The following is a 17455-nucleotide window of genomic DNA, read 5'->3' on the forward strand; positions in this document are numbered from 1 at the left end:
TCTCCATCCTCCCTCCCTCTCCCCTTCCCCTCCATCCTCCCTCCTCTTCCCTCCATCCTCCCTCTCTCTCCCAATCCCTCCATCCTCCCTCACTCTTCCCTCCCCTCCTCTTCCCTCCATCCTCCCTCCTCTTCCCTCCATCCTCCCTCCTCTTCCCTCCATCCTCCCTCTCCCGGCCCTCCATCCTCCCTCTCCCCGGCCCTCCATCCTCCCTCTCCCCGGCCCTCCATCCTCCTCTCCCCGGCCCTCCATCCTCCCTCTCCCCGGCCCTCCATCCTCCTCTCCCCGGCCCTCCATCCTCCCTGTCCCGGCCCTCCATCCTCCCTCTCCCCGGCCCTCCATCCTCCCTCTCCCCGGCCCTCCATCCTCCCTCTCCCTCTGCCTCTTCCTACCCTCCCACTCCCCTTCCATCCATCCCTCTCTCCATCTTTCACCTCTCCTCCGCACCCCAAGGTGTTAGCCGGGGCTCAGTCGGTCGCATTCTTGCCTCGGAATCAGAAGGTTCATAGTCTCCACTCTCGAGACTTAAGCAAAATCTGGCTGACACTTGACTGCAGTACTGAGGGATGAGACGTTAAACCGAGGCCCCGTCTGCCCTCTCAGGTGGATGTAAAAGATCCCACGGCCACTATTGGAAGAAGAGCAGGGGGAGTTCTCCCGGGGTCCTGGGGCCAATATTTATCCCTCAACCAACATCATTAAAAACAGATGATCTGCTCATTTATCACATTGCTGTTTGTGGGATCTTGCTGTGCACAGATTGTCTGCTGCGTTTCCCACATTACAACAGTGACCACACTTCAAAAAGTACCTCATTGGCTGTAGTATGTCCCGAGGTCGTGAAAGACGCTATATGAATGAAAGTCTTTCTCTTCCCTCATCCCTCTCCTCTCTCCCCTCCACCCTTTCCCACATCCCTCTCCGCATTCACCTCCTCCCCTTCCTCTCTTCTTGGATATGGATTCCACAGACGGCGAGTTTTCTTTTGTGCCTCATGACCAAATGGCCATTCTTAGTGCGTGAGCCTGGATGTTGAGGTTCTGTTGGATATTCCACTGTGAGGGGCGTCACAGCCGATCCTGATCCTGTCCTCACCTGACATCCACACACTCGCAGTCCTCAGCAGGAGACACTGGACAGGAACAGGAACCCTGGGTGATTTCCCCCCTCCCTCACCCTGGGGCCTACAAAGAAAAGTATCAGCAAACAGGAACTCAAAATATTGGTGCTATAATGGTGGGACGCCATTAATAAATCCAAATCCAATGAAAGCCTCGTTCAGCACATCACCAGACGCATCTCAAGCCCCTTCACAGCCAATAAATGACCTTGAAGTGCGGTCACAGCTGATGGTCCAGTTATTAACCACCCTCTAACTCTCTTTACCTGAAGACTACCATTGCCCCATGTGCAACGACAAGGGCAATTAGACAAGAGTACTAAGGGTTAAAGAACCAAGGTGGGTGGATGGAGCCACGATCTGATTGAATGGCGGAGCAGGCTCGAGGGACAGAATGGCCTCCTCCTGTTCCTACCTGGGTGATCGACAAGTAAGGTAGAAAGACCCACCCCACCCCACCCCTCCTCCTTTATCCTTTAAATGAGTCCAACCGCTCGTGTCATTCAGAATTTCCCAACTAAACCTTACGTTTCTCCGCCACAGAAGGCAGTGGGGGGAAGGCCAAGTCATTCGAAGTATTCGAGAAGGAGACAGATGCATTTCTCAATGCTAAAGGGATATGGGGGGGAAAAGCGGGAACAGGGCACTGAGTTAGACGATCGGCCACGATCGTTTTGAATGGCGGGGTAGGGCCCGACGGGCCGAATGGCCTACTCCAGCTCCTACTTTCTATGAACTCCTGGTGCAGGAGCTCTGTCCGTGTGGACATCTTCCCCATTGTACATGGAGTTATTTATTGTAACCCCTCCCCCAGTGGCCGTTTTTGGAATTACAGCCATTGCTCGGTCCCTTTAAACCACAACTCCCATAAACCACCGCGGGGCCGAGTCTGCGCAGTGAGGGTCGAAGGGCTGAAAAAGAACGATGCAGGTAAGGGTTTGTTCTCCCAGCTCCATTTTTTAAATAGATTTTTTTTTAGGATTAAAACAACGAACTAAAGAGTCTCTAAGCGGAAGACAAACTTCTTGTCGTCTTCTTCCCCCCCTGAATATTTAATAATTGGCAGCACTCCATAGGGGGCGGCCATTTTGCATAGGAATGACTTCCGCCGGGGGGGGGCGGGTTAGAGGTCAAGTGTCAGCGGGGTCGTCAATAATGGTTTGTTTTCCAAAATGAGGAACAAAACCTACTGTACAAACAAATTAAATATTTAAATTTGTTTTATGGGGGGGGGGGGTGGGAAACACCGCTTTATAAAAATAAAGCAGTAAAACTATTCAAAACTTTACTTAACAAGATGAATAAATAATAAAATAAAGGTGCGGGAGGGAGCGTGAAACAGAGTCCAGCGCGGGAGGGCAGGTATTAAAAAAAAATACGTGGAAGCAGTGTCGAAAAAGGTGCGGGCGGGAATGTGAAACAAAGTGGGAGGCGGGAGGGCGTGTTTTAAAATAAAACGCATAGAAGTGGCGTCGGGGGTTAAAAAGGTGCGGGCGGGAACGTGAAAGAAAATCTGAGGCGGGAGGGCGGGTTTTAAAATAAAACGTATAGAAGTGGCGTCGGGGAAAGAAAGGTGCGGGCGGGAACGTGAAGCAAACTCAGAAGCGGGAGGGCGTGTTTTAAAATAAAACGTTTTAAAAAAATAAAACGCAGTGTCGAAAAAAGGTGCGGGCGGGAATGTGAAAGAAAATCAGAGGCGGGAGGGCGAGTTTTTAAAAATAAAACGTAAAGAAGTGGCGTCGGGGGTTAAAAAGGTGCGGGCGGGAACGTGAAAGAAAATCAGAGGCGGGAGGGCGAGTTTTTAAAAATAAAACGTATAGAAGTGGCGTCGGGGGGAAACAAAAGGTGCGGGCGGGAGGGAATGTGAAACCAAATGAGAGGCGGGAGGGCGGGTTTTAAAATAAAACTTTTTTAAAAAATAAAACGCAGTGTCGAAAAAAGGTGCGGGCGGGAATGTGAAAGAAAATCAGAGGCGGGAGGGCGAGTTTTTTTAAAAATAAAACGTATAGAAGTGGCGTCGGGGGAAAAAAAAAGGTGCGGGCGGGAGGGAATGTGAAACCAAATGAGAGGCGGGAGGGCGGGTTTTAAATAGTGAAGGAGCAGCGCCTCCCGACGCACGACAGCAGCCGCCAACCTCACGCGTTCGGCATCCGTGAGGCGGGCGGGCGGCGGCGGGAGCAGCACCACCAGCAGCCGCGCACGGACTCACCGAGGCCGCGGTGCGTGCGGAGCAGTTGAACGGCCGGTTTATGGTGAGGGAAGGCCTCGAGCTCTTAACAAAAAAAATTATTTACTTGAAGTTTTTTTTTAAAAAAAAAAATTTTATTAGCAGGGGGAATAATTTAATTTTTAAAAGCCGCGCGGGCGGGCGAATTATTATTTTGGCCCCTCCGGAAAACATTAGATTTTTGAAGCGGGCGGGCGCGGGATGCTCGTAAAATTTTACCTCTTCCCCCTCGGGTTAATCTCTTCAAACCCCCCCCCCCCATTATAATAATAATAATAAATAAACCTGAAGGGAATTTTGAATAATGGCGGATTTATTTTTAAAAGTCGGCCGATTTTTTTTTTTATTCGCGCCCCGCCGCCGACATTGCCTTTAACCGTTAAAGGCGCGGGGTCCCGGCCGGCCTTCCGATCTGGAAGGTTCGGCGGCCTCTTCCGAGGGCCCACCGCGTGTCAGCGGGTAAAAGTTTAAAACCCGCCCTCCCGCGCCACATCCACGGCGCGACGGCGGCCACTTACCACAAAATTTATTTAATCCGTTCGAGTTTTACGGTTGCGCCCGCCCGACCCACAACCGTTTGGCAGCGGCCGCCATCTTGCGGAAGTTTTCCACCTCCCGCACCGGCACCTTTTTTAAAAATTAAAACGGTTTCGGCTGTAGTTTTTAACCGATTTAATATTGTTGCCCTCTCTTTAATTGTATTTTCCTGTTCCAACGGGCGCGCAAAGGCTCTTTTTAGAAGAGAAAACGGACGCCGTTTGGACATAACGGTTTTTTCCCCTCAGCGTATGGCGGCCGCCATTTTGATTATTCCTCCCCCCGTTTTTAATGTTCCCTTTTTTAAAAATCAAACAACCATCTTAAACAAAATCTAAACCTTGCAAGGACATTGAAGCCGAAACGCACGTTTTAAATAAATAAACATTTCAATTGATGATGTCTTCAGAGTGTATAACGGTCCGGCTCGCGGGGTTGGTTAGCACTTCCGCTCCGCCATCTTGCGCCTCAGTGGCAGCGCAAGGTTAAAAATAAAGAATCCAGAGGGGGATTTTTTTTTTTTTAGAAAACGAAGCAAAATACTAAGGGAACCACGGCGGATTTTATTATTATGAGGTAAAGTGACGGTGTTAATAATAAAACAAAAATGCTGCTTTTAACCGTGGTGTCCCGGTGCCGGGATGGTGGGCGCCATCTTGGACAGCGCTCGGGGAAGGGGGTTGCGGGCATTTTAATCCTACACGGACAGGAGGGAGAGAGTGGGGGCGGCTGAAGGAGCCGAAAGCCGTGAGGTGAGTACGCTTGTTCTCTCCTCGCTTTCCTTTAATCTGGGGTCGGGCCGGCGCCGCTGATTCGGTTCCGGGTCGGAGGAGGCGGCGGACAACCGCGGCCGCCATCTTGGTTGATATCCAACTGAGAGAAGAAGGAGGGGGGGGTGGAAGAGGGAATGCGGGCATTTTATTCCTATAGGGACAAAGGGGCGTGTGTGGGGTGGAGGGGGATAATATATTAGGGTTTAAAGGAGGCGAGAGGTGAGTATGATGGTTTCCCCCTTTTAATTCGATCATATACACCACAACCTTTCTGCCCCCCCCCCCCCATCTCCACTTGGGTCAGGCGGGGTCAGCGCCTCTGGCTGGTTCGGTTCCGGGTCGAGGGGGAAGGAGGCGGCGGCGGCGGGCGCCATTTTGGTTTTGTTGTGCGACGGACTCGGAAGCAGCGAAGAGGCCCCGGGGTCGGAGCCGGAACCGGACCAGCTGCCGAGTGAGTGAGAGCCGGCGAACCGTGTCCTCCTCACCCCCCCCCACCCCGCCTTTCATCCCTCTCCTTAAACCCCCCACCCTCAGCTCCTCTTTCCCCCCATCGACAGGCACCACCCCCCCCCCCCCGCCCCGGCCTCCTCGTCTCCCCACAGCCCGGCTCTGGGGCGCTGTGAGTCTGCAGATTTCGGCGGCCTCGGGCCTCCCGTCGTTTTTCCCCCGTCTCTAAACGCCTCTCGTGAGCGGCCGGCCTGACTCCTTCACCCCCCCCCCCCCCCGAATTACCCGACACCGGGGCTTTTGTCCCTGCTAGGCCCAATGGATTAGAGTTTGGGGGGGGAATAATATAAATATCTGATCCACAAAATGAGCTGGGTGTATAAATCAGGGATTAATTTGACTAATTATCTTGGAATTAGATTAATAAAATTGTTTAAAATGTAACTATGATTAAATGAGTTTATATGTTGAATGGGAATAATTCCCTGTTTATTTATAAAGTTGGGGGGGGAGGGAGCTGCAGTATTCCAGGCCCCTTTTCCAGGGTTGGCAGATCGAGCCGGCTGGGAGGTGGAAAGACCGGTCGAGAGGGGCACCCCACCCCCCCACCCCCCCCCCCCCCCCCGCCCCCGGGGGGCAGTGGGTTTAAACGGGTTCTGTCCGTCCTACGTTTTCCTTTTAGAATTAGATCTGGTTCGGTTTTACTGACGGCGGAACCAAACGCGTGAAAGGGAGGCAGAGGAACGGAAGAAAACCATTTTCCGAGGCGGGGGGGGGGGGTGTCCGTCCGGCGCCCCCGCGACGTGCAAAACTGCGAAACGAGGCTCCGGAAGTCGTCTTCCTCGCGGACGCGGAGCGCGAGCCTTTTTTTTTCTCCCGCTGGACGCGTCTCTCGTGTGTGTTTGTTTAATTATGAGGCGAGGTCACACAAACTAGGCTTGTATTTTCTCTGGAAGGTTAAGGTGGGGGGGGGATGGTGGTGAGGTTTTATTTTAAAGGATTTTGAAAGGAATTGATAGGGTAGATCGAGGGGACGGTTTTCCCGCTGGTCGGGGAGTCTAGTACAAGGGGACAAAACCTTAAAATCAGAGCCAGGCCGTTCGAGAGAGGAGTTCGGAACCACTTCCACACTTCTACCACCCTTTGCGTGAAGAACCCCCTCCCACAAAGGCCAGTAGATGCTAGTTCAATTCATTTTAAATCTGAGATTGATAGATTTTTGCATTAAGGGATATGGCGCCAAGGTGGGTAAATAGGATACAGATTAGCCATGATCTGATTGACTGGCGGAACAGACTCGAGGGGCTGAACGGCCTCCTCCTGTTGCTGATGACTTGGGTGTAGATTGGCGAGGCACAGTCTCAGTGACCCGCCTTTCCCCTTCGCGACCCAACTCCTCACGGGGGGGGGGAACTGCTGCCGTTTTGACCCGCTAAAAGGGCGCAGCTTCTCCAGCTGGGTGACTCAGCCCCACGAAGCACTGTCTTGCTCCTGGATTTGAGTGGGGACAAATCCCAGCTGTGTTTTGTTTTAAATCTCGGTCTCCGCACCCCACCAATGAGCCAAGCTGGCTACTAAATGGGCAGAGCCCTGCAGACCTGCCTGGTTTTTGGGTATCAGATTTCTGCGCTTGTGATGAGGAATGACTCGACTGCAGTCTTTCACCACCCGTATTTGGGGTAAATTGCAGGCATTTTACCTCGAGAGAGAGAGAGCTATATATCGGGTGGCTTTGTGCAATCTTAGTATATTCCTGCTGGGGGAACGTGGGTGAAGGTAACAGAAGTGATCTGCGTCGTTTGTTTAAACCAAACGCACCCTGGGGACCAGTGTAAGTGGCTGATATAATGTCGTCATACAGCAGACAGCATCTCCTGCCGGCTTACTGGGTGTAATCTCTTCCCCCGACTCATTTTATTCCATGCATTGGAATGTTTGCTTCGGTTGCAAGAGGTGGGAGCTGTTTGAGTTTTTTTTTTGTTTTGGGAGCGAGCTGGTCCTGCAAGAATCATGGAATCTTACAGCACAGGATAAGGCCATTTGGCCCATCGTGAGTGTGCCGGCCCTTTGAGAAAGCGAAATGTTCTTCTTCGAATTTCAGTTGCAAACCTACCTCCTAAAGTAAATTCTGTTGGTTTTATAATTTTGGGGTTTTTGCACAGGCAGAATCCTCCACACTTCCTTCTGGCTGCCTGCTTTTCTCACTAGCGGGGAGACTTCAGTGAACGAGAGCTCCGACACATTGTAGATTCAAGCCCCGTATCCAGACAGACGTTCCAAGGGAGTGCTGCATTGTCGGAGGTGCCGCCCTTCAGACGAGACGATAATCCGAGGCCCCGTCCCCCTGTTCAAGGGGGATGTAATAGATCCCATCACACTATCGGAAGAAGCGCAGGGAGCTCTCCTGGTGTCCTGGTCAATATTTGTCCGCCAGATTGGCTGGTCGTTTCATCTCTCTGCTGTCTGAGAATCTTCCATTTTGGCTGCCGTGTTTCCCTGTATAAGTGACTGCACTTCAGAAGTAGTTAATGGGCTGTGAAACGCTTTGCAGTCTCCTGTGGATGTGAAAGGTGCTGTACGTCTTTGCACCCCATGGGTTTCACTCTTGATATTTAGTGACTAGACACTTGGCCCATTGGGCTGATTTCACTCTTGGCTTTAAGGAGAGCTCCGGATTTTTTACACAGAATTTAAAGCAGAGAAACAGGCCATTCGGCCCAACTGGTCCATGCCGGTGTTTATGCTCCACACGAGTCTCCTCTTCATCTCACCCTATCAGCATATCCTTCTATTCCTTTCTCCCTCGTGTGTTGATCAGGCTTCCCCTTAAATGCATCTATGTTATTCGCCCCAACTGGTGAGTTCCACATTCTCACCACTCTCTGGTTAAAGAAGTTTCTCCTGAATTCCCTATTGGATTTATTAGTGACCATCTTATATTTATGGCCCCGAGTTCTGGTCTCCCCCACAAGCGGAAGCATATTCTCTACGTCGACCTTATCGAACACCGTCATAATTTAAAGACCTCTATCAGGTCACCCCTCAGCCTTTGCCTTTCTAGAGAAAAGAGCCCCGGCCTGCTCAGCCCTTCCTGATAGGTATAACTTATTTTTTGAATTATTCATATTGTTTTAGCGTCGACTGGAATCTTAAAGTATATGCACACTGATTGGAACGGCTGGCTTTTTTAATAAAAAGGGTGACCCATGCTGATTTGTGCCCTCCATCTTGAGCATGCTCAGAAATCTTTGAATTAGGCCCATCCTTACCGGGGGGGGGGGAGGAGGATGTGCCCCCTTTTTGCTTCCTGCTCTTTTGCAATTGCAGGTCATTAGGGAAGGTAAACCTGATTCCCACCAAACATTGCGAGCTGCTTTGTTCCAGATCACTTTAAACCATTGTGGGTTTGAAAATGCTTTTGAGCTGCTGGATCCGGCTTGAAGACGGACCTTTCGTTAACTCCGTTACAATGGTCCTTGCTCACAACCATTGCAGGTGGCAGCTTCCAAGCCTGGCTCGAGTTAATTATTTAGCAGGGAGTGTCAATCTCTGCTGTTTGTTATTTACTGTCCCTGCATAAATACGTTTTATGCTGGCGTTAACTCTAGCCAGCGGCCCGTGGCCGATTAATCATTTGTCCTGCTGTTTTCAATCTGCATTTTATATTCTGTTCGACGGTGTCTCCTTTCTCTTCCCTCCTCCAGTGCCTGATTTGGTGTTCTTTGATCTATCCTCCAGACTTTCTCATCCCCACCCCAAATTAGTGTAGGGAGCTCGCATAGATTTTACAGCACAGAAATAGGCCATTCGGCCCAACAGGTCTATACCGACGTTTGTGCTCCACACGAGCCTCCTCCCACCTTACTTCGTCTCCCCCCATCAACAAATCCTTCTATTCCTTTCTCCCTCATGTGTTTATCCAGCTTCCCCCTTAAATCCATCTCTGTTATTCGCCTCAACCACTCCCTGTGATGGCGAGTTCCATATTCTCACCACTCTCTGGGTAAAGAAATTGATTGAACGATCTCGTTCAGGTTCGGCATGTGTTTGCTGGATGTGTGGAGACACGAGGTTCACTCACTAAAGCTTAGAACCAGTCTGATGTGTCTTGGGACTGTTGTGCAGGCAGGTATCTGCCTGCAAACTGTCAAGTGTTCGGCATCCGCCCAGTTTTTTGATTAGTATATTTCTGCGCTGGTATTGAGAGTGCTGCTGCTTTGTGGGGGCAAAATCCATGGAATTTTACAGCATGGAGGGAGGTTCAGAATTTGCATCAAGTACAGGCAACGTGATACAAGTGATGGGAATCTCGGGTCGACCAATTCTCTGGCTCGCTGTGGCCTTGTTCTGCCTGGCATTTCTGACGCTCGTCTCTCCTCCGCACCCAGTCGGCACGCCTGAGCGGGGTCGTGCCTGTTGCTTGCACCGATGTCAGCCATAGCTCGGTGGTAGCACTCTCCCCTCTGAGTCAGGAGGCTGTGGGTTCGAGCCCCATAATCCAGGCTGACACTCCGGTGCGGTACTGAGGGCGCGCTGTGCCGTCTGAGGGGGCGGTACTGAGGGAGCGGAGTGCGCCGCTGTCGGAGGGGGCGGTACTGAGGGAGCGGAGTGCGCCGCTGTCGGAGGGGCGGTACTGAGGGAGCGGAGTGCGCCGCTGTCGGAGGGGCGGTACTGAGGGAGCGGAGTGCGCCGCTGTCGGAGGGGCGGTACTGAGGGAGCGGAGCGCGCCGCTGTCGGAGGGGCAGTACTGAGGGAGCAGAGCGCGCCGCTGTCGGAGGGGCAGTACTGAGGGAGCGGAGCGCGCCGCTGTCGGAGGGGCAGTACTGAGGGAGCGGAGCGCGCCGCTGTCGGAGGGGCAGTACTGAGGGAGCAGAGCGCGCCGCTGTCGGAGGGGCAGTACTGAGGGAGCAGAGCGCGCCGCTGTCGGAGGGGCAGTACTGAGGGAGCAGAGCGCGCCACTGTCGGAGGGGCAGTACTGAGGGAGCAGAGCGCGCCGCTGTCGGAGGGGCAGTACTGAGGGAGCGGAGCGCGCCGCTGTCGGAGGGGGCGGTACTGAGGGTGTGCATCGGTACTGAGGGAGCGTTGCACTGTCAGAGGGGCCTTCTTTTGGATGAGACTTTAAACCAAGGCCCCGTCAGCCCCCTCAGGTGGACGTAAAAGACTCCACGGCCACTATTTCGAAGCAGAGTAGGGGAGTTCTCCCTGGTGTCCAGCTCAATCAATATTTATCCCTCAACCTAAAAACAGACGATCTGGTCATTTATCCCGTTGCTGTTTGTGGGATCTTGCTGTGCGCAAATTGGCTGCCACGTTTCCTGCATTACAACAGTGACCACACTTTGAAAAGTGCTCCATTGGGTGTGATGCGCTTTGGGACTCGGTGAACGATTATTGAACACCGGACGGAGACCGGGTCTGGTTGGTGGTTGTGCCCCACTAGTTGCATTGCTATATTTGTTTTATGGTATTTAAATTGTCTCTCTTTCTCCACCTGGGATTTCCTGGTCCAACTGGCTCGGGATCTCGTTGGATAAATTCGCTGTAGTGTTGGGAGAAAGGCTGCACTGGGAGGCATTTGGCACGGTGGGAAGTGTGGGGTTTCGGGAAAATTATTGTTTACCGCGACTTGTTAACGTCCATTAAACACATCAGTTCAGAGCTCGCCTCGGTCAGCGAGCCTCTCTGTTGTCCATCATTTGGACCAAGTTTGTATGCTGTTTCGAACAAGAGTTTTGTGGCTGTATTGAAGGTTACCTGAGCCCACCCTAGGCGGGCGAGTCGATGGGTAGATTACTATGTTCCGTCCTATGGCCGCTTCAGATATCCAGTGCCACCCTTTTCTCTCCCGTTATTCCTGTGTTCTCATTTCTCTCTCTCTCTCTCTCTCTCTCCCTCCCTCCTCTCTGTCGTCCTGTCCAGATGTCCAGCTCTCCGCTTTCCAAGAAGCGCCGTGTATCCGTGTCTGCAGCAGAGCCAAAGACTGCTTCCAACTGCTCCTCCGTCAACTCTCTACGGACTCCGTCTCCTGCAACTCCCGCTAACGTGAGTGCTCACCGGGAACGTCCAGCGGGGAGGGGGGCGGGGGGGTCGATAGAAACCGAGCTTTTAAACCAGGAGCCTGTGGGTGTGGGTGGAGGACGCAGCCATGGTCAGAGGGCAATAGTGCCAACACCAGTCAGAATCGAGTAACTGATGGTGGAGAAGTTAGCTGCTGGTGTTTGTGCTGTGGGCACTGTGCATGCTATAGTTGGGTCAGCATTTCTGCTGTTAGCCCCCTCGGCCTTGCTGGAAGTCTGGTGCACGGACACTGGGTGATTTCAGCCGCCTGGTGTTTTGAAGCCCGTTGCTTGCAGTGAGTCAGCACTTTCAGGAGGGATGGGGAGGAGAGCAAAGTGCCTTAACTGTAATCTCAGGAGCTGGGTGCTTGGTTGTTCTTTGCCCCTGTTTGACGTAAGTGCTTCAAATTGGATCATGAGTCAGACATTATTTGCACTACTTAATTATACATTACTCAGCTTAGGACCCAAAACAGTGCAATCGATGTAGTCTGCGTCTCCTTTCCTTCCTTCGTTCTCGGCCAAGAAATCTTTCTCTGGCCTCCCATCTGTAGTGCATCATCAGCAGCTGAGGAAGTGCATGAGTCACTTGTCCCTCAGGGGGACAGTTGCATCGACGGTCGAAGGGAGTGATTCTTTCCATGTAGGGAGAAGCTTGGCTTCCACTCGATTTGGCAGCACAGGCTGGAGTAAGATGTTGCTTCAGTGAGTTAGCCAAAAGGGTAAGTGCAGGGGGGTGGAGGCTGCGGGAGTGCTGTGTCATGTCGGGACACCCAGCGGATGAGGGGCACACTTGTTGGTTTCTTGTGTTTTGTCATGTTGGGGGCAGCACTGAGTCTCGGCACTTGCGAACTGCAGCAATGTTCCCTCTTCAGGTGGGAGTATGTATCTAGTTTGGAGGTGGTGTCTCACCGCTTTGTGTATTGGTGACCGATAATGGCTGCTTTCTGTCCCCTTTTGCACCTTGGTTGCTGTTGGATTAATGGGTCTGTACTGAGGTAGTTATCCCTAATCTGGGACAGTGTAGAGGGAGCTTTACTCTGTATCCAACCCATGCTGTACCCTGACCCTGGGAGTGTTTGACGGGACAGTGTAGAGGGAGCTTTACTCTATGTATGAGTCAACAGTGTGACTTCACCCTGATCTTGGGGTGTGAGAACTTTTTTCATTGCGTACCTGAGCCATCCTTGTGTTCTCGGTCGATTCGTGGGAATTCGCCCCTCCTTACTTTAGGTGTTGAGGCTGTCTGTTGTCCTGATTAAGACTGGCTCACTCAACGCAGGCCTGGGATTGAATTGGGGACTTTGTGTCTCGGCAGCCTACTGCCGTAACCAGCTGAGCTATCAGGGACACTGGTATTAAGATCTCGATCGTGGCCCGTAAGTGCCTGCGGTATGTGCTGTGTCCTGGTCTTCACTCAGGTCCCTGTTTATACCGTGTGTGTGTGTGTGTGTGTGTTATTGGTGCTGATCCGTGTGCTGTTTAATTTCAGGGTATGGCCAAGAATGGAAATGAAGCTGAAATTGACGAGGGTCTGTACTCCCGACAGCTGTAAGTGAGACTTTTTTTTCCCCCCCCTCCTTGAACTGATTTCGGTGTGAATGCTGGACTGATGTGCCCTCTGGCTGCTCCACTGGCTCAAGCTGGTAGACTGTTTAACGGAGCAAGACAGGCCGCAGTGCCCTTCCCTCCATCACCTAGGGACATCTTTCCCAGGCTGAGAAGGAGCCCGGTCGTTTGTCTGCGGAGGAAGCCAGAGGCCGCACGACTCGGCGACCTGGGCAGGAGCGCCCTGGTGCTAGATGGCGACGCCAGACAGACCCTTAAACTGCGCACATCCTTCCCTCTCGCCCCACCTCCCTCCACAGCCTGCTGTTGAGTCGGAAACTCCCTAATGGTTGTCGTTGGTTTGCAGGTACGTCCTCGGCTATGAGGCCATGAAACGCATGCAGAATGCCAACATTCTGATTTCGGGAATGCGTGGCCTAGGTTTGGAGATCGCCAAGAATGTGATACTGGGAGGCGTGAAGACGGTGACTATCCATGATCAGGGGGTCGCACAGTGGGTGGATCTCTCCTCCCAGGTAAGTTATCTCTCTCCTCCTGTTTGACCAGGTGGGGCTGTGCTTCCTTGTGAGTAGAGAGTGACGGAGGCGACTGAGGGCCAACGGGGCGGGGGGGGGGGGAAAAGAGTATGGAGCGGTCCCAGATACAAAGTGGGTAGGAGGTTCAAACCATCCAAAGGCAACCAGGTCTGGTCAGACTGCATCTGGAGTCCTGTGCCCAGTTTCAGCCACTGTGATACATTAAGAGCCAGTGTCTGCAGCTCTTCATTAGAGGCGGTGTCAGCCCATGAGCTGCAGAGCATCAGACTGAACTCCTTGTCAGCGTTGGGTGAGATGTCGGAGTGCAGTGCGCCGGGATGGTGGGAGTGAGGAGACCAACACAGTCCCAAGGACTAAACTATCTGCGGGGCGATACCAGCTAGAATGTGATCTTTGGGCAGCGGGCGAGGGTTGGTATCTCTGCCTCCGGTCAGGTTAATACTCGCGGTGGGTACCCTGCATTCGAAAGTGACTTTGGCACTGTCCTGTTGCCTGGTCATTGATACTGCAGGAACAGTAACACAAAGGTTTATTCCCGTGTTTCCTGGGATGTGGTTCCCAGGGAACCTCGTTACTTTTGGACAGATTCAGTGGAAGCTGCGCTCCCGAGTTTTAGTCCGTCCGGTTCCGGGACCTCGTTGCCGCGGCGAGACAGCCCGGCAGCGATCTTCCGATGGAATTCCAGCTGGCTCCGTACTGCGTGAGGGCTGAGCTTTGGGGATTCTGGTCACCCCGGAAAGTGGGTAAGGGAGGGAGTCTGATCACCCCGGAAAGGAGGTGACGGACAGAGGGAGTCTGAGGTACAGGATGTAGGGAAGGTGAATCTTGAAGAATGCCAGTGAAACCATGACTATTGGGTGTAGACCGTGGGCTCCCAAGATATGGAGACAAATTCTGGATTAATGTGGGAGCTCTTCACGCAGTGATTGACTTGTGGACAGAGACAAAAACTCGAATTGTCTCGGCCAGTTGGATGTGTGAGTGATTGCAGGTGTGGCTGATAGTGATCCTTCATCTGATTCCCCCACCCTCTGTACTTTATCATTTTAATTTAATTTCTTCAGGATTTTTTATCTTGGTTATTACATAGAATTTACAGCACAGAAACAGGCCATTCGGCCCAACTGGCCTGTGTCTGTGTTTATGCTCCACACGAGCCTCCTCCCTCCCAACTCCATCTCACCCTATCACCATATCCTTCTATTCCTTTCTCCCTCATGTGTTTATCCAGCTTCCCCTTAAATCCATCTCTGTTATTCCCCTCAACCACTCCCTGTGGGAGTGAGTTCCACATTCTCACCACTCTCTGGGTAAAGAAGTTTCTCCTGAATTCCCGATTGGATTTATTACTGACCATCTTATATTTGTGGCCCTTTGTTTTGGACTCCCCCACAAGTGAAAACATCTTCTCTACGTCGACCCTATCAAACCCCCTTCATAATCTTAAAGACCTCGATCAGGTCACCCCTCAGTCTTTTCTCTAGAGATAATATTTGCAAGAGGTGAAAAAGTGGGATATTTGATGTTCCCCACATGGGGATGGATTATTACAGGTAATAAAAATATTACCATTTAAAAAAAAATCATCGCACCCTTTTAAGTAAATCTGTTTTCTTTTATAAATCTGCAATTAATTATAAAAGGGATTAATTAAGTCCGTCTGTGTTTTTGTGAAACTTTCGCAGTTCGAGTTTTAAGGAGGTGCATAAGACAACGTGGGGTTTGTCTCGAAAACGTTTAAGTCTCTTTGTGCAACGGTGACGTTTCACCGAGGGACGGACGGAGGGAGGGAGGGAGGGAGGGAGTGCATCTGCACGGATCTGTGGCTGTGAGGCCCCAGTGCAGCTGGAGTGATGAATACAGCTCCAGCAATTCTTTCTCGCCTGGTGAAGCCAGTATTTGCACGTTGCTTTAAAGGAAATAATGCAGATTTAACACCAAAAAAAAGGAAATATTTTATTTGGAGAAGAGCAGACACCCCCCAAACCCAGTGCTGCCTGTGGGATCTTGCTGTGCGCAAAATGGCCACTGGGATAGCTTTATAACAGTGACCGCACTTCAGAAAGTGATTGGATGTGAAGTGCTTTGGGACGTCCCGGGGATGTATGAGGTTCTGTATAAATGCAACAAGGTGTAACCCGAGCCCCTGGGTTCCCGGTGTCACTGGAAGGAGTTTAAATCGTTCACTTGTGTAATCGCCTTCACTCTTTTGCTGTTCATAGGAACAGGAGTAGGCCATTCAGCCCCTCGTGCCTGCTCCGCCATTTGATAAGATCATGGCTGATCTGTGATCTAACTCCATATACCTGCCTTTGGCCCATATCCCTTAATACCTTTGGTTGGCAAAAAGCTATCTATCTCACATTTAAATTTAGCAATTGAGCTAGTATCAATTGCCATTTGCGGAAGAGAGTTCCAAACTTCTACCACCCTTTGTGTGTAGAAATGTTTTCTAATCTCGCTCCTGAAAGGTCTGGCTCTAATTTTTAGACTTCTCCGAGAATCCCCACCAGCGGAAATAGTTTCTCTATCCACCCTATCCGTTCGCCTTAATATCTTATAAACTTCTGCTACAGAACTAACTTGGCTCGTTGTCTTGTCTTCCCCACCCCCCCCCCCCCCCTTTCCCATCAGTTCTACCTTAGGGAAGCGGACCTGTCTAAGAACCGAGCTGAGGTTTCCCAGCCCCGGCTAGCAGAGCTGAATACCTACGTGCCGGTGTCTGCCTACACGGGGGAGCTGACCGAGGAATATGTGCAGCAGTTCCAGGTACGTGACCCAGGGAGGAATTGGGCCCCGCTTCTGAATGGGGTGCAGGGTTTCAGACGGAGTGGGACGAGTCCCTTGCCGCTTGGGGAGGGGGGCAAAATGGAAGCAAGGTCCCCTCTCCCCACCCCACCTCTGCCAGAGGACAAACTAGCCTGCAATGCACCTGGCTGCTAATCTCACTGTCTCCCTGGATATTTGCTGTTAAAGTGTTTCAGCTTAGTTCAAGTTTGCGTTTTTTGTTTAAATTGCGTTCTAGTTTGAACGCTGCGGCCCAGGGGTTGAGTTCTCGCTGCCGTTTCCTCTGCTATCCGGGAGGCGCTCCCGTGTTGGTGCGCAGCTGCACCTGGGGGAGGTACTCTCCAGCCGTGTGCACAAGTGTGGCTGCTGCTCTCGAGCGCTCAGCCGGTGAGCGTCTCGCGCTGCCTTTCGCGCTGTGGCGGGTCCTGTCCACCTGTCCTGGAGTCACAGGACCGTGATCGGGCCAATTTCAGAGCCCGCGGTTTAAACCTGGGACTTGTTACACCATCCAGGGAGTGTGGCGATCCCTGGTTTGCGGGGGGGGGGGGGGTGCTCAGGCCCTCCCTCCGCAGCTCACTGACCCTGCGCTCCAGGTTCGCACCCCGAATATCGGGAGAGCGGCTGTGGGGACCGTGCCAGGCAAAGGAGCGAGTGGGGAAAGAGGGGAATAAAATGTGTTGGATGCCTGAGGACTCTTCGGTTTGGGGCACCGACTGGTTGCTGTGTCCTCATTCTTAGTGCCAGGGTCGGGGCAACAACGGGGGTCTCGCTTGGGGTGAGAGTGCAGTGTTACGGGGATCGACGAGTTTAAAAAGCAAACTCTTTCTTAATTATTTCTAAAAGGTGGTGGTGCTCACCAATTCTTCCCTGGAGGAGCAGCTGAGGGTCGGGGAATTCTGCCACAGCAAAGGAATCAAGTTCATCGTAGCTGACACCAAGGGGCTGTTCGGGTGAGTGGGAGCGAGACACGGGCTGCCTGAAGCCATGAGGGAGAGTCTGTAGAGGGTACTTAATATTCAGGTAACACGAAGGGAGAAGTATCTGTTCCTCGATGTATTTGAAGTTGAATTTCCCCTCACGGCGATCTGGTGCTGGGGGGGGATGGGTAAAGATGTCCCAAAGCGGTTTTGTTGAAAGCAGCGGGGGGTTAAAACATCAGATATCCAGGGAACACTCCCCTCCCTCTGGGCACTGGATTCTAAACCTGATGAGTAACCAGATGGTGGCAATCGTTGGGAGGGAGCTGGCCTGGAAGCGGGTTTGTGGAGAGGGAGAGCTCACCGTGGGGAATTGGGATAGGGAAGGGCTGTCTGGGCCACTCCTCGTTGCTGCCTTCAAGTTTGATCTGGAAACCGGATTCAGAGTAATTGAGGAGTGTGTTTTGACGTGGTGCTGTTAGTGCG

General features: G+C 52.1%; 1 protein-coding gene and 1 non-coding gene across 2 annotated transcripts in view; both read left to right on the forward strand.

Annotated features, from left to right (window-relative positions):
- Positions 1-2023: 2023 nt before the first annotated feature.
- The window catches only part of LOC137306778 (ubiquitin-like modifier-activating enzyme 1), a 42634-nt gene continuing 27202 nt past the window's right edge, over positions 2024-17455 (forward strand). The window contains exons 1-6 of the mRNA XM_067976154.1: positions 2024-2050; positions 11024-11146; positions 12653-12711; positions 13076-13244; positions 15900-16034; positions 16896-17002. Coding sequence (XP_067832255.1) covers positions 2045-2050; positions 11024-11146; positions 12653-12711; positions 13076-13244; positions 15900-16034; positions 16896-17002 — 599 coding nt within the window. The 5' untranslated portion in view covers positions 2024-2044. The remainder of the gene's footprint in view (positions 2051-11023; positions 11147-12652; positions 12712-13075; positions 13245-15899; positions 16035-16895; positions 17003-17455) is intronic.
- LOC137306855 (small nucleolar RNA SNORA71) lies at positions 13720-13849 on the forward strand. The gene has a single exon (XR_010958945.1). It is a non-coding gene; the product is annotated as a small nucleolar RNA SNORA71 (small nucleolar RNA).

The sequence above is a fragment of the Heptranchias perlo genome, chromosome 45 (genome assembly GCF_035084215.1).
Source record: "Heptranchias perlo isolate sHepPer1 chromosome 45, sHepPer1.hap1, whole genome shotgun sequence".
Lineage (NCBI taxonomy): Eukaryota > Metazoa > Chordata > Chondrichthyes > Hexanchiformes > Hexanchidae > Heptranchias > Heptranchias perlo.